The sequence below is a fragment of the Belonocnema kinseyi genome, chromosome 6 (genome assembly GCF_010883055.1).
Source record: "Belonocnema kinseyi isolate 2016_QV_RU_SX_M_011 chromosome 6, B_treatae_v1, whole genome shotgun sequence".
NCBI lineage: Eukaryota > Metazoa > Arthropoda > Insecta > Hymenoptera > Cynipidae > Belonocnema > Belonocnema kinseyi.
Window position 1 is genome coordinate 128,123,460 of NC_046662.1, and position 17,579 is coordinate 128,141,038.

The following is a 17,579-nucleotide window of genomic DNA, read 5'->3' on the forward strand; positions in this document are numbered from 1 at the left end:
TTGATTTTTTAAATCTTTTATATCTTAAAATATTTTTGAATTTAGTTTAAATTTTGTTGAATCACATAAAATATTTAATAATAATTTGTAATATTTCTAAAATCTAAAATCTTAGTGCATATATTATTATAAGCGTAGCAATAGTTTTTATGAAATATTCATAAATATTTTATAATTTTCTTCAAATTCGTAAGAAATTTGGGAAGATTTTGAGGTAAATTTTTTACACTTTAAATGATTTTTCAACATTTTAAGAAAAAATTGTATTCATTTACAAATATTTTTAGGAATTCAAGAGGCTTTGCATATACTTCAAATATTTTAAACCTTGGAAGCATTTCCAAAAATTTATGGAATATTTATTATTTCTTCTAAAATTATAAAAGACCTAAATATCTTTTAAAAAGGCTGAAATTTTTCGAATAATTTGTAAAATCCTGTAAAATAAAATATATATTTTTCAAATCTTCTGCATTCTTTTCTTGACACATCTTGAATATTTTAAAATCAGTCCTAAATGTCTCATGAAAATGATAAAACTTATATGATTCTTTGAAAAAATGCTGATACTTCTTCCCTTGTAAATAAATTTCAGATGTGTATAACTAAACAAATATCAAAAAAGCATTGTTGTGTTACGTCAAAATATTGTTTAATTTATTTCTACACCGCATTTCATCCTGAAAATCTATTTTTATTTACGAAACGTCTGTTAAGTTTTTTAAAATAATAAAAATAATATTACGTAACTGCAGTTAGGGTGTGGGAAGGTAAAAGTGTTTAAAGTAACGTTACGGAATATATGAACGCTCCCTAATAATAGTACTCGTACATTTTACGATGCATTGATACACTGAATTCATTCTTTCAGAATCTAATTTCAACAAGAATATAAGTCTTCGAAAAATTTTAACAAATGAATTGTTATTAGAAAATTGAGCAAATTATAAAAATGAGTATAAAAGTGAGCGCGCGCGTGCGCGCGCACACAGTAGTCTAGTATATATAAAAACTCGTAACCTCCATTAGTAGCGCATGGGCGCTGAATCTTACAATGTTCAAGTTAATCAAGTATTTTATGGCGACTGGCGACATCTTTCTTCAACATATAAAATTAATCGAAATAAAAAGCTAATTTCTACTTTTATCGATCGCTGATAATTATTTCCATTTTGTGTCTTTTTATTTTCACTTTCAATAACAGCTGTTATTTGTAATGAATTATTATCATGCATAATATTTAAATTTATTTCTCATAATTCTTCAATCATTACATTAAATTACTGAACATACTTTTGACCAGAATGTGGTTTATTGAATGTTACAGGAATGATAATGAAAGTTTATGATAAAATCTTTTTTTTTAATAATATAAAAGAATATTAAATTGATAGATATATTGGGAAGTCATTAAGGTTATTAATATTATGATATAAATTATAATGAAAAATGTTATTTGAATATAAAGTTATCATAAACTAAATTAGAATTAAATACATCTATTATTTTCATGTTCTAATTATCTTAATGATTTAATGGTCAAATTAACTATATTAATTTTGAATTTTACTTAAGCGAGTCATTACAAAATTTTTTTTGAAAGTTTTATTCATAATAATATTTTATTTAGTTTTATATTTGCAAATAATAAAGCTTAACAATATCAAGTTATACATGCTATTAATTTTTTATAATAATATTATATTTATATTGTATACTTTAAAATTATGTACAAAATAAAAATTAAATATAATTTTAATACATTTTTAATTGGTTTATTCAATGTTATAGGAATAATTATTTAAAGTTTATCTTAAAATTTAATTGTTTGAAATAATATAAACGATTATTAAATTAATAGATATATTGTGAAGTCATTGAGTTTAATAATACTATTATAAAATAAATTTATTATATTCATGTTTTAATTATGTTCATGATAGAATGTTAAAAAACTTTTTATTCATAGATTAAAATTAAAAAATACCGTATGTTTATTTTAACGTTATTTAATCAAAATCTATTGACTATTTAATATTGGAGCTATATTATTTCTAAATTTTACATAATTGAGTCATTAACAACAAATTTTTTTGCAGGTTTTAATTATAATAATAATAATATTTTCATGATTTATATATTTGCAAATTATACAGCTTAATAATATTATTTCATACATGCCTATATTTTTTATAATAATATTATATTTATATTGTATACTTTAAAATTATGTACAAAATAAAAATTAAATATAATTTTAATACATTTTTAATTGGTTTATTCAATGTTATAGGAATAATTATTTAAAGTTTATCTTAAAATTTAATTGTTTGAAATAATATAAACGATTATTAAATTAATAGATATATCGTGAAGTCATTAAGTTTAATAATACTATTATATAAATTATAATAAAAATTTTGATTAAAACATAAATTTATTATACTAAATTAAAATTAAATAAATTTATTATATTCATGTTTTAATTATGTTCATGATTTAATGTTTAAAAACTTTTTATTTATAGATTAAAATTAAATAATACCGTATTTTTATTTTAACGTTACTTAATAAAAATTTATTGACTATTTAATATTGGAGCTAAATTATTTTTAATTTTTACATAATTGAATCATTAACAACGAATTTTTTTGCTGATTTTAATAATAATAATAATATTTTCATGATTTATATATTTGCAAATTATACAGCTTAATAATTATTTCATACATGCCTATAATTTTTACAATAATATTATATTCATATTTCATATTTTAAAATTATTTACAAATTTAAAATTAGATTTAATTTCAATAAACTTTAAATTGGTTTATTCAATGTTACAGTAATAGGTTCTTGAGATCTAATTTTGTTAAATAATGTACAAGATTATTAAATTAAGAGATACATTGTGAATTAAGTTTGATAATATTATAATATAAATTAAAGTTTAATAATAAAAAATAAAATATCCAAATACATAAACATTGGATTTAAATTGTTTAATATTTAGTAATATAAATATGTTATTTCCTCTCAGATTACGTAATTAAATAATAGCTAATACTTTTGTAATAAAAGTTTCTTTTTTTCTTTTAAATACTTTTATTACAATCATATAATTTGTTATGGTGCTTCCCATATTGTGAAATGAGTATTTAGATTCAATTTTCGAAATTATATGTACACATATTTTAATTTTTTTAACTCAGTTAGAAAGCATATTAATAAATTAAATGTAGAGAAATGCAGTTTCAAATTTGAATAAGAATATAATGTAAACATTATTTGAATGTTTTCATGAAAATATTTATGCAATGCTTTTTTGGTGTGAAATGATTAATTAATTATCAACTGTTTTTACCAAGACTCACATTTTCTGGAATTAGTTTACGAGTTTATTAATGAAGGAAAATTTTAGAAATGCAAGTTTAAATTTAAAAAAATGTATTAACAAAAGATTATTTAAAGGTTTTAGTGAGAATGATAGTTTAATGCTTCTTATTTTGTAAAATGACTAATTGATATAAGCTGCATATTTTTTTAAGAACACTAGATTGAATAAAGATTAAAATTTATTACCTTAAACTGAAGTAACATAAGTAACAAATTAATTAATTATTCACTTTCAGGTTGTATAATGGAACATTAAATATGATTTGCATAATATAAATTAATTAATTTTTAAAGAACATCTATCTCAATCAAGGAATTTTTTGGAATTATGCTGGTGTTCTGAGATTAATATTTTCATTCATTTTGCAAAAGTATATATAAAAATGTTTTAATTTTTTCCCTCAAATTAATATTAAGTCACTAAAAAATGAAATTTTTATAAATAAAATTTAAAATCAGTGAAACTTTTTTTTCTTTTGTAAAATGGTCAATTGATTATTAGTTAGTTAACGTTGTCTGATTATTAAAGTAAATAAAGATTGAAACTTAGTTCCTGAAATTGATGTAACATAATTTAATTATTGACTTAAAGGTTCTATTATAATTTTAAATTAAAAGTTAATCTATATTTGATTATATTATTTCAATTAGATAACTTTTTTAATGATTCTGATGTACTGAAATGTGTATTTGCATTCGATTTTTGAGAAAATGTAGACTACAAATTATTTATATGTTTAAATGAAAATGATTGTTTAATGCTTTTTATGTTCTCATTTATAAAAAAATAAATTAATTGTTAGATGACTAATTTTTTATCAACATCGAACTAGATAAAGATTCAATTATAACTTTTTTTTAAATTAAGTATTTTATGTTATGCAATAATTTTTTTTAACATTTTGCTAACATACTAAAATTCCAGAATTTTTAAGAAGAACAAAATGTTTTCTTTTTTTACAGCTGGGGAAACTTTTTTTTTAATTTTTAAAGAGATGAGTAAAATAAAATTGTTGAAAAAACTTATTTTAAAAATTAGAACAATAGAAGCGTCTTAATAGTTTCGAAAGATTTTGAGATTAAACTTTTTTAAACAGTTATGGGAAAATTTTAAGCAGTTCATATTTTATTTTGAAATAATAATTTAAAATTCTAAAGATTTCAAAACTGTTTTTAAAAATATATGGAAGGTCCATTTTCCAGTATTTAATTTAAATTTAGGTCAACTTAATTTTTTAGATCGTCAAGAAAAGGGAAAATATATAGTTTAGATTAATGGGAAAATTTCACACAATTTTTTAATAATGAGTTCTAAGAGATCATTACAAAAGATTACAAAACGTTTCAAATTATTTCATAAAATATTAAAAAAAGGGTTTAAAAGTTCTTAAAGCAACATCGTGCCACAATATATAATTTTAGAATAAATGTTAGTAAATTTATGAGATACGTAGAAGTTTTGAAACGATTGAAAAACAATGAAAATTTATAAGATATTTTAGGACTTTTTTAAAAATTCAGGATAATTACATAAATTCTTTAGGTTCCCAAAACAATTTCTCTCGATTTTTTAATTTGAAAAATGAGCTTTAGGTAACATTAAAAAATAAAAAATAATATAATCCATTAGATTCTATAAACATAGCGAAGATTAAAGGAGAATAAAGAAGATTTTTAAACTGCAGAACATTTTAAAAAATGCATATTTATGTGAAAGTTTTTAAACAAAAAGAAAGCCAGACGTTAAAAACGCAAACCTCTGGACACTAATATTTTTTTTCAAATCAAAAATTGTGAAGAAAATATGTGGAAAGTCTCAAGTGAAGAAATAAATGTTTTTCAAGTTCCTAAGAAAATTGGAGACGCTTTGAGGCAGCGTTTTACATTTGAAATAACTTTTAAAAATTTCAAAAAAAATTCCAGTCAGATAAAAACATTTTAAAGAACTTAAGAGACATTGTATATGTTTTTAAAAGGGCCCGAACTTTTTCTATAATTTTGTAAAATCCCGTGAAAATATTTTTCTTAATCTAGATTTTTTGTTGACGAATCTGAAATATTAAAAATTTTTCAAAATTTCCTTCTAATTTGTAAGAAATTTTGGAAGATTTTGAGCTTAATTTTTTACATTTTAAATGATTTTTCAAAAGTTCAAAGACATTGGATTCAATTAAAAATATTTTTAGGAATTTAAGAGGATTTGTATAGATTTGAAATATTTTAAGCCTTTAAAGAATTTTCGAAAACGTATGGAATATTTATAATTTCTTCTGAAATTATAAAAGCCCTGAATATCTCTTTAAAAGTCTAAAATTTTTCTAATAATTTGTAAAATCCTGTAAAATATTCAAATTCTGGTGTTACGTCAAAATATTGTTTAATGTATTTCCATACCGCGCTTCATCTTAAGAATCTGTTCTTAGTTACAAAACGTCTATTCAGTTTTTTAAACTAATACAAAATAAATGTTACGTAACTGCAGTTAGGGCGTTGAAAGGTAAAAGGGTTGAAAATAACGTAACGTAATACATGAACAAGAATATAAGTCTTCAGAAAAGTTTAACAAATAAATTGTTATTAGAAAATTGAGTAAATGATAAAAATGAGTAGAAAAGTAAGCGCGCGTGCGCGCGCACATAATAGTCTAGTAAAGATAGAATACCTATAATTTACATGGGGTGAAGGCGCCGTCAAGTGCATCTTCTTTTAGTAGCAGTTAATAAGCGCTCCGTCGGTAACTTTACGAATTTTGTCTGGATGCTAGCGCCACGCAGTTGACACCACAGAGAACAACGCTGCGATGCAAGTGATAGAGAATTTTATTTTTAAACTTCAGGAACAACATACTACTTGAGCTATTATGAATGCGTTTGAAGTCACCTTCAACAGAAGTCAATGACATTTTAAAAATTTTTTAACGCTACAAAAAAAAGTATTGCGATTACTCCGTGAGTTTCTAATAGAAAATTTAACGTAGAATCCGTATTTAAACCGTTTAAAAGTTGATCTTGCTGTTTTTTGAGTTTTTAAAAAAGTAATTAAGAATTAGGAATGCGAAACTTGTAGGGTTCGAACCCCGCGGCGAATACAAATTTGCATATCGTGCGATTATAAATAGTGTAGTGATTGTTCAATAGTAAATAATTGTGTACTTGAACATATGAAAAAAATATTAGAGTATAATAGTATATAGACCATATCTTAGCTTGAATTTTTGATTTTATAGAACTATTTTACTTTTTTCGTAACTTCCCTTTTAATAGAGATGACTTCACCTCGGCCTTTAAATTTTATAGAACTTCGTAACACATTTCGTTGCATAGTTCAAAGCAATGTAAAACAAAGACGAGTTTAACTTTTATTAAACTACCCATCGTATCCTCTAATATAGAATTAGTTCTATAAAATTTAATGGATATTTTTTCCCGCGCGCTTTTTCTATTTTCTCCATTTTTATAATAATCATTTTTTTAATTTTCAGATGTTTTCGGTCGAATTTTTTGTTTCGTGAAATATTTCTTTCCATATATCACTAAAGAAAATTTTTTATTTCAATAATAATGATATAATTTGTAATAAACAATAATTATTTTAATTTTAGGAAAAATTTAGATTATTATAGTAAATGTATTTTATCATTTCAATTACGTATCTAGAATTTATTTACAAAATTTAAAGGTAAGAAAAATGTAATATTTATTCCCAGGTGAAAAAGTTATATATAGTTGATGTTATCCAGTTTTCGTTCATATTCATGAAAATCGATGAATTTAGTCGACGTTTATTTTTATTACATTTTTTTTAGATTTTACTACTAGTTGAAATAAAAAATTAAAAGCGCCATATCTGGGCCGAATCGGGCCCTTATTTTGAAGGTTCAGATCTGGGACGTAGGACGTTTCATCTCCAGTTTCATTACCGTATCGGGGCGCGAAACGGCCGCCCACTAAAATTTCTGCATCTAAGAAAGTCAGATTATAACAGACCCTTTTAAATTTCATTTTCGTCCATGAATTTCACGGTACAATGCATCCAATAAACTGAAGTAGATATATTTTTTTTAGAAAGCATTTTTATGTGTAAATTCTTAAATATGCCACTTTTTCCAGGGATAGAACTTCAAATTTTAGAAGTTAGTAATCTCTTCCTACTCATTCAAATATTCCACTGAGCGATCATTTTCATAAGCCATTTCTTCACTTAATAAGTCCTTTTTCGTAATACCATTTGCAACGATGGTCAAACTATCTATTTCAATACTTTCGGAGCAGTTTTCATCGTACGCTAAGTATACATACAGGGTGGAAACGCTGGGACTTACATACATGGCGAGTTGAATGCTACCCGAATTGCACAACAGCAGGGGGCAGGGGAGAAGCCATTATACAGGGGTATTTTCATATTTCGCGCCTTTAAAGTTGCATTCGGATCAAGTTTATGATAGTTTCCATGGTTGCGTTCGAAACTTCAAACGGTTATATTCAGATTCACCTGTTTGCTCTAATCCCTGTCAGTAAATGTAGGCAATGTTAATTTAAAGTTTACGCATGTAATATTTCATTCACTTTATTTGAAACATATCCTGTCTATTCATAACATACCTTTTTTATGCAGTAAAAATAAGCGTTAAACACCATTCACTCTTCGCCCACTGGAATCACAGATTATTACTATTTTATAGCAGCCATTCTATAATGTTATTGGCACAGAAAAAAATGATGTTCACTTCTCAGTTTACATGTCTCACTTCATTATTAATTAAACACTTTTATTATTTGTAATTACTATATAACATAACCTATATTGTTTTGACAGTTGTATCCGTTTAAAGTTTCGAACGCAAACATGGAAACTATAATAAACTTGATCCGAAGATGCATGGACTTGACGGAATGGCCGATCCGGATAAAACTTTAAAGACGCGAAATATGAAAATACCCCTGTATAATGGCTTCTCCTCTGCTGTTATGCAATTCGGGTAGCATTCAACTCGCCATGTATGTAAGTCCCAGCTTGACCACCCTGTATATCTGATATTTTTTCTGTACAAATTTTACTATACAGCTCTTTTGAATTCTGAATCGTATAGGAAATATATCGACATCTGTGATTACATCAATTGCACCTAATTACAAACTGTCATGCTTTTTGTTTCATTTTTTAAGGGATCTTACCCTTTTCCCACACGAGAATTCAATACCTGCTCATAGTAAAAAATTGTTTCTTTCCGAAAATTAAAATAATACTGTTAGCATATCATCATTTATGTTGTGCTTCTGTCATGATTTACGGTCACTTCGCTAATAGGTACGACCCTGTTGGAAGTAAATGGATAGAGTATCTATCCATTTAAATCATTTTCTGTCTCTAAGCATGAAATAGAAAGAAACGATGTTTCAATCTACAATCACCTATATTCTTTTAAATCCCAATATTTCTATTCATGTCTATCCGCCACTTATCTACAGGTATCCTTTTCTTTTCACTTCTTATTCCAATTCTAGTGTTCCTATCCAAACGAATCCTTCGCTTATCCACGGTTATCTTTTTCTATCCGTTAGGCAATATAAAATTTAGTCTATCTTTTTCAATCCATATCTTCTTATCTGATTGAATTTTTTTCTATATTTTCTAAAATCTAAGGTAGCCCAGTCCTCTTGAACCCCAGTCTTTCTATTTGAATGTACCAGGAGCTTATCCACATCTACCCTGTTCTAGTTATTTCTATCCTTTTCTATATGTTATGCAATCGAGAATCTTGGTATAAATATTTCTATCTTCTGGAAGCTTTTTACTTCCTACAAGGAAGCTATGTTTGAGGCTATGTTATCTGTTATGCATAACACAAGCAATGCCTAATCACACTCTACATGAAACTCTTTATATTCTTAATCAGTTCATTAATAATATCAATACTACTGCGCTATAAGATTTTTCATTCAATAGAAAAATATCTAATGAAAACAGGTAAAATAGAATAGCTGAGAATTGCAAGTTGCAAGTAACATTTACGAACTGTTATTCGATTGTACTGCTATGTTGATTCTTAACCCTTCTACATCACCGTTTTTTCGGTTTTAAATTAATACAAATTAAACAAATCATTAATACGATTATTAATAACTCTAAAGTGCATTTCAGAATTTCAATATTTCCTTTAACGCTTCAAGTTATATATTCGAAATTACAAACTTCCCGCCAGTGGAAAGTTTTTCACGACATTTTCCGAGTACGGAAAAAGTAGCTGTGAATGGATATTTCGATCATACGGTCGGTCGTTAACAGCAGGTATAAAAGAGCCTTATTCAAATGTTAATATGCTGAAATTAATTAATTAAGTAATTAATTAATTAATTAATTAATTACTGAAAGATTAATAATATATTACTATATTTCACTAAATTTTCCGGAAGTGTGAATGGATATTTCGATATGTTGGTCGGTCGACTATCGATTTACGGAAGGTATAAAAGAACCATAAGGTATTTTTTTAATCTGTATTGATTTTTCGTAACTGCCATGTTTAAAGTTGCCTAGCAACTGCAAGCAAACCTAGAGTAGAACGAACGATACAGTGCAATGAACCAACAATTCTTTTAGAGTCATTCTCACGTTTGTTCTTCTAATCAGGATTAAATTGTGGTTCAAAATCATTTGTATTTATAATAAATAAAATAAAGTACCTCTTAAAGAATTTAAAAAATGGTAAATCTTTTTAATCCAAAATATTGATAAAGTTTGCAATTTTTATAGAATACTTATCTTCTGATTAAGGGTTTGTATTGTACTAGTTTAAATAATTTAATTTAAACATTCACAGGGACCGAAAAAGGCAGGAGAAAAAGCGACAGACGCAGTGGATGGAGTGGATACATCAAAGATGAATAGAGAACAATTAGAGCATTATACTAACCAAATTTTAGAAGAAATGGAACGCGAAAGGGAAGAGAGAAATTTTTTTCAGTTAGAAAGAGATAAGCTTAGAACTTTTTGGGAAATAACGCGTCATCAACTCGATGAAGCTCGTGCAACTGTAAGGTTAGTACAAAATGTGAAAGTAATCGCCCATAAGTTCTTAGAAGTATTGTCTCCTTGCTTTATTTTTTGTTTGTTTTTGTTTGTAAAGTATTAAAACGATTTTGAACATTTTTGCCTAACTTTATGCACTCGTATAAAGAAGCCGAATGTTCCATAAAGTGTTTCTCTTCAGGCTAAAATTTGGCATATTTTTCTTTATTTTTTCCGAAAATAGGTATACGCGGACTTAAATTTGGAATATTTTTGGTTTTTTTTTAGAAATGGTATACAGGGGTTTTTTGGAGTCGCTAATCACGAATCCGAACTCAGATTTTAAAAATTCAAAATGGCGGTTCCAAAATGGCGGCCAAAATTTGAATTTTTTATTTTGAAAACTAATGTACATGGGTTTTTGGTATTTCTGATCACGAATCTGAACTTAGAATTTGAACATTTAAAATGGCGGGCCAAAATTCAAAATATTTCTAAATTGTTTTTTATCCATACTGGATCCGTCATTGTGGATTTTCATAGTCTGATTTCAGATTCGTGATCCGCGACCCCGAAAAGCTCTTTATACCAATTTTCATAAAAAATTCCAAAAATATTCCAAGTTTCGGCGCCATCTTGGATCCACCATTTTAAATTTTCAATCTCTGAGTTCATATTCGTGATTACTGACCCCAAAAACCCCTGTATACCAATTTTCAGATAAAATCCAAAAATATTCCCAATTTCGGCAGTCATATTGGATACGCTATTTTGAATTTTCAAAATCTAAGTCCAGATTCGTATTCGGCGACTCTAGAAACCCTTAAGCACCCATTTTCATATGGATATAATGAAAAGTTTTTTCAAAAATGAATTTTTTCAACAAAAAAGGCTGTTTTTCATCTTTGTTTATAAGTATTAACAAATTATTTTAAAAATAATTTCCTTCGCATAAAAATTTCAATTTTCTATCATCCTGCGACCATGAAATTGAAAAAAAAACCTGTGTAAAATCCAATAAAAACTACTCTGAAATCGCAAAAAATTATATGAAAAAAGGTGGGAATACGGTATTCCCACCATGCCGCAAAGGGTTAAGCAACGGAAAGTATTTCACTACCTTGGAATATTTGAAAATTATTTTGCATGAATTCAATTATACTGTATATATTAAATTAATTTGTAACTTTTATCAATTTCGTTATTAATATAATTTAAATTTGGTTTATTTTAACAAAAAATAATTTTATATAAGGGCATAAAATAGAACACATTAGGCTGTCTGATCACGGAATTGTGACCAGAACTTAAATCAATTTTTCTAAAATTTTTATTTAAAAAATTCAACAATTATAAGTGCAAAAGGGGAAACTTATCCCCCGTGGTTCTCTTCTATCTGCGACTCTCTCATCCCGCCATTTCTATGTTTTTCTGGCTGCACTTCAAGAGGAAAGGATGATTGATCGGGCCACACATCCCTATAAGTGGCGAACGGACCTTAATTTTAAACACGCATTAATACAGTGAATTACTACAGTAATAAGATGCTTAGAAATATTCAAGAGAGGTCATTGTTTTTTAAAACAACAACGTCGAACTCAGTCCTTGTGTACCTACAGGACACATGTTTACAAAATTCTTTTGGTTTTCCTTCCCCTTGTTTGAAATCGATTGATAGATGCTGGAAAATGAAATTCCTGAAGGGATTGATTTCTCCTTGTTTTGTGAGTGCAGATGACGAAATTTAATGGTATTTAGCACAGCTAGGTTTAACAGTTCGCCTTATTTTGTAGTAAATCAAAACTTTTAAAAACTCTCAATTTAGGGGAATGAAATAAAAATAATAAACTTATTTGTAAGATTCAAAACATGTTCTTATTTTTATATTTTAAAGCAATTAATGTTTTCAGGATCAAAAATATTTTGTTATGAAAAATCCTCTTTTAATTTTAAAAATGAAAGAAATTTAACATTGATATGTATATCAGGCTTAAACAGGGTATCGTGTTTTTCAATAAATTGAAGCTTTCATATATCCTTGCTTTATTAGCCTTAACTAAAATGTAAATAATTTCATTCCACGTCAGGTCTCAAGCAATCAGTGACTAGTTATTATTCTTAAAATCAAAATTGAAAATTAAATTGATTACTCTCATATAGAACAAATTGATTGTCCCCTGCAGCGTAATAAGTAAGCACCTTTTTTTGCCTAAATGCTTATCTGATGTTAGCTTAGTCTGGGTGCAATTCATTTCTGGACACGAGGCAATGCATACAATGTTCATGTTTTTACCAAAAACATGTAAATAAAATCGCCCCCCCCCCCTACCGGAGTAGGAAATTATGTCCCCTCGGTAAAAATTGCCGTTATGAATTCTGATTGGTTATCATTACATATAATTTAGTATAAGTACCATTAAAAAATTTCCTAAAGTAACGCACAGTAACACACATTGCTTTACATTAATATCACCCAAAAATTGTAACGCATTAACGTTGGCACTAGTTTCAAAAATAAGTAACGCATTACCAATAATAAAAAATGTAACGTTCCGAGAAATACGTTACTGTTAAACACTGATGTACCTGTAGCTGGCACTTTGAATGAATTACTGTTTACATAAGTTAATATTTAGGGCTTGTTTTCAATTAATTTGGCATTCCAAAAAATTATTCCTTTTGTTGAGGAAATTTCCTATGATATTAGTCCCCGGTTGGCCCTACTACAACAAGGTTTCTGGTCGGATCCTGGTCGGGCTACCCCTGGCTGGGTTTCATGGGCAGGAACCGGTCGGGCTACATTTTTCTCGAATCACCAAGCCGGCTGCTGGCCGGTTACTGGCCGAGACAACTCTGGTTATATCTCATGGTCGGGAGCAGACCGGGCACTTCTTAGGATAATTTTTTGTCAAAATTACACATTTTTTAAGATCTATGATGTTATCAAAGATGTAATTATGGATGATAGATGAATTCTCATTTAAAAAGTATAATCTAAAGATTTATTAGTTCAGTGAAACAGAAATAAGCGGTTTTGAATTCTTAAAAAAAAACATTATATTTTTCTGAATGTTTCAACTTGTTAAATAAAACTGTTATCAATTTTTGTATGTGCATCAGCAGAAATGTTACTATTTTCACTATTTCCAGAAAATGTTTGGTCTATATACTTTCAAATTTAATGCCATGTATATCTTCTTCTGCGGTAGGCGACTGCGTAGACAATAACTAATTTTCAGTTTTGCATTTCGAACGAGGGTGCACATTGCACTCACGTCGCACCGTTTCCTCGAAGTTTTGCAAATAAAATCGAGATCCGTAATAAAAATCAACCTTGTTTCATAGCCTTAAGGCCATATGATGAGTGGGTCACGTGACGATATTACTACCTTACCGCCACTTTTTTTATTTTCCAACTGATTATCACACGAGGCGCCACATCGACTTAAAATTTTGGGATACTGAACAAGAAGCAATGCGAATGGTGGGTCTGGTCCTAAATTTGTATAATTATGAAAAAAGTTTTTTGATGTGAATAATTTTTTTGTGCTTTTTTTAATAATTATTGAAATTTAGGACCAGACCCATTTTTCTTAGTGCTTCTTATTTATTATTCCAAATTTTTAACTGGATGTGGCTCTTCGTCTGCAAATAATCTGGTCACGTGACCCACTGGTCACATGGCCTTAAAAGACAAAACAAGTTACCAATTTCTCGCCTGAAACAATACTTTCAACCGCTTTGTTACCGGATTACCCGACCGGATCCCAGTCGGAATTCAAGCCATGATCCGACTAGTTTACTGTGACATTTTTAGCCGCATCCCGGCCGGATTCCCCGCCCAACGCCCGGCTTTAACCGGGGCTATCTGGTCGGGACCCGACCGGATCCCTGATTACATCCCTATACAGGTGTTGGTCTATGAAATAGCAATTATGAGGCTGCATAGTAAATTTCTGTTTCTTGCGGTCAATTAAAAGTCCTCTTTTTTATGGCGGGTATAATTGCAAGTGAATTGGACATCTGAAACCAAAAAATCTAATGAGATTCGAAAGAGTACATGTTTGGCTAGGAAATAGACTACGAGCATTTATTTCGGGCAAAAATTTACAAAATGGCGGACCTTAGGATGTTATTTTTCGAAAATCCAGTTTTTTTCATAATAGTCTAAGTCATAGCTATTGATGTATAGAAAACATATTTAAACTTCAGAGCAATCGGCTGAATAGTTTTTGAATTACAATGCCCGCCAATCGTAAAAACACTGTTCTGAGAATAGTGCGTTTAAGTTTTGTGAATACATTTTTTGTGCATAACGCCGTCGAGGGCATTATGAAAAGCCGAAAAGCAAACCATGTGCCTGCGCGTCGAGCCCATGCGGTACGTGCTCTCCGCTCCCTTTGACGCGTATACCGTTCATCGCTTAGAACTCCAAGAGTATTTCGAATTTTGACTTAAAATTTTCAGGGAGTATTCTTAAAGAGTTAGAGGTTCCAATAAGATAATAAAAAACATTAGATTGTTTGACCCCGAGAATCGGGGGGGGGGGGGTACCCTTAAGTGGAAAAGTTCAATTTAGTGAATAATTTAGACACTCAACCTAAAATCAACAGTTTTCTTGAAAAATTCGGACATTTACAGTGAATATTTGAAAAAAACTACCCCTAAGTTGCACTTTTATTATAAATAAGAATTTAGTCTATGAATTGTAAGTTATTATTATAGTTTCAATTATTTGAAAAGAGTTGGGTGCATCAAAGAACGTTCAGCTATCATGTTTTCTGTTTTACTATACATGTATGATACTATAATTTTACAAGATGATGTATATTTTTTTTAATTCTGACAAATATCATGGAATTTTTCTCAACAATAAGTATAATCTGTTGGAATGCCCAATTAATTAAAAACAAACCCTAAAGAATACCTTCTGTAACCATTAATTAATCCAATGTGCCAGCTACAGGTACATCAGTGTTTATCAGTAACATGTTACACGGAACCTTACATTTTTTAGTAGTGGTAACGCGTTACTTATTTTTAAAACTAATAGCAACGTTAATGCGTTACAATTTTTGGATAACAGTAATGTAATGTAATGTATGATACTATACGGTACTTTAGGAAATTTTTTAATGGTACTTAAACTAAATTATATATAATGATAACCAATCAGAATACCTACTTTCTTTATAGTACACTGTTACAAATTTCTGCAGGAATTTTCATAGACGCGTCACTAAAGCTTTATGCAGAAACCGTTTCTAAATTTTCCGAAACTGTAACAAAAATTTCAGCAACGGTAACTACATAAAACTCCAGTCCCATGTATCACAAAATTCTGTCACAGTTTAGGAATTTTCAGTTACTGTAACTGAAAATTCCTACAGGTTAAAATTTTTTTTCAGCTTATCATTTTAATATAAAACATGAAGTCTATATTTTTCATGAGAATATAAATAGCAAGAAAATATAACCAAAGTAAAGACTAATTACTTTTTATGTATCTACACTGCCCTGCAAAAGTTTGGACTCACTTAGAAAAATCGTTTTTTTTTGTATTTATCGCTTTAATTATCGTTTTTAGACAGTTTCATACAACGTATTTGTATAGAATAACATTTTATTAATAAGTACTAAACTTTTACTTGTGATATTTTTGAGTTTTTACCTGGAAAAAATTGAGAAAATCAATCCAGCTGTTTTTCATCAATATATTGACCTTTCGATTTGATGATTGCCCTACAAATTCTGGGCATTCCTTCCACCAATTTCTGAAGTCTTTCTGGTAGCAATCGTTGCCAAGAATGCTGAAAACATTGTCACAAGTAAGATTTGCTGGTTGGATGCAGTTTCCGCACTTTTCTGCCCAGCTCATCCCACAACAGTTCGATGGGATTTGCATCCGGCAATTGTAGTAGCCATTCCAGGAATTTAAGAGTGCGTGCAGCTTCTTTCGACCTTAAATAGTTTGTACAAAGTTTTGATGTATGTTTAGGCTCGTTGTCTTGCTGAAATACAAGCCCCTCTCTTATCAAATCGATGCCAGATGGAATAGCGGTTCGCTGAAGTATCCGGTGATAGTCTTCTGTCCGAATTTTTCCGTCGATTTTTACCAAGGTGCCAACACCAGCGTAGTACAAGCAACCCCAAACCATCACACTACCGCCGCCAAACCTAACTGTTGCCTTAAAACTTTGTGGTGCGTGCCGTTGATTAGATTTTCTGCGGCAGCACATTCGCCGTGTGCTACCGAAAATTTCAAATTTGGACTCATCGGTCCATAACACCTGTTTCCATTGTTCGATAGACCAATTTTTGTGTTCTTTTGCCCATTTGAGTCGTTTACGGACGTTTACCGATCGCAACAATGGTTTTTTGGCAGCGACCCGTCCATTCAAACCTACATCATGATACCGACATGTAACCGTTGTATCTAAGATCGGCTTCGGTAGCGGTTGATTGATTTCGACTGTGATATCTGGCACTGTTTTGAGTCTGGACCGCTTACTTAACACTTTTATAAGCCTATCATCACTTTTTGTCATATTTCTGGGTCGGCGAATCTCTCTAATGTTGTAGGGGCTCCTTTCTGTGAAACTCCCAGTATTTTTACAATTTTTTTGCTGAGAATGGCCAGTTTCACAATTTGCATCACCTAAAAAACATTCCTTTTTGACATTTCTGTGATAGTCGTCACATGACTCCATATTCCCATGCCGCGATGGCATGGTCGCATATTCAGAAGTCGTTCCCGAGGTGACCACCCTCAGTCACAAATGCATTTCAAAATTATTTTACAGAACGCAACTCGTGTAATAGTGTAGTGGTTAAGGCTATTGACTTACGTGCTTAGGTTTATGGGTTCGAATCCCCCCATTGCGTGCGGAATTTTAATTGTATTATAAGCATTGGAGCTTTCAAATACCGATTAATTATAAGTATATCCAAAAATATTTACAAGAAATAACCGTACGCTTATTTATTAATTATTTTTTAGCAATACTTTTTGACAATTTATAGTGTATATTAATTTATACCAGGTGTATACATATGAAACCGGTATTGCCATCTAGCGGCCAGTAGGCACACTTGTAGGCACTGTCGGAACTCACCATTTGTGCTAATTGGCGTATTGTCATCTGTCAACAATATCCAATACCAAACATTTCAAG

General features: G+C 29.1%; 1 protein-coding gene across 2 annotated transcripts in view; it reads left to right on the forward strand.

Annotated features, from left to right (window-relative positions):
* Positions 1 to 9,971: 9,971 nt before the first annotated feature.
* The window catches only part of LOC117174971 (dynein regulatory complex subunit 4), a 247,743-nt gene continuing 240,135 nt past the window's right edge, over positions 9,972 to 17,579 (forward strand). For both annotated transcript variants that reach the window (XM_033364444.1, XM_033364445.1), the window contains exons 1-2: positions 9,972 to 10,101; positions 10,217 to 10,434. In XM_033364444.1, the coding sequence (XP_033220335.1) occupies positions 10,099 to 10,101; positions 10,217 to 10,434 (221 nt within the window). In that variant the 5' untranslated portion in view covers positions 9,972 to 10,098. The remainder of the gene's footprint in view (positions 10,102 to 10,216; positions 10,435 to 17,579) is intronic.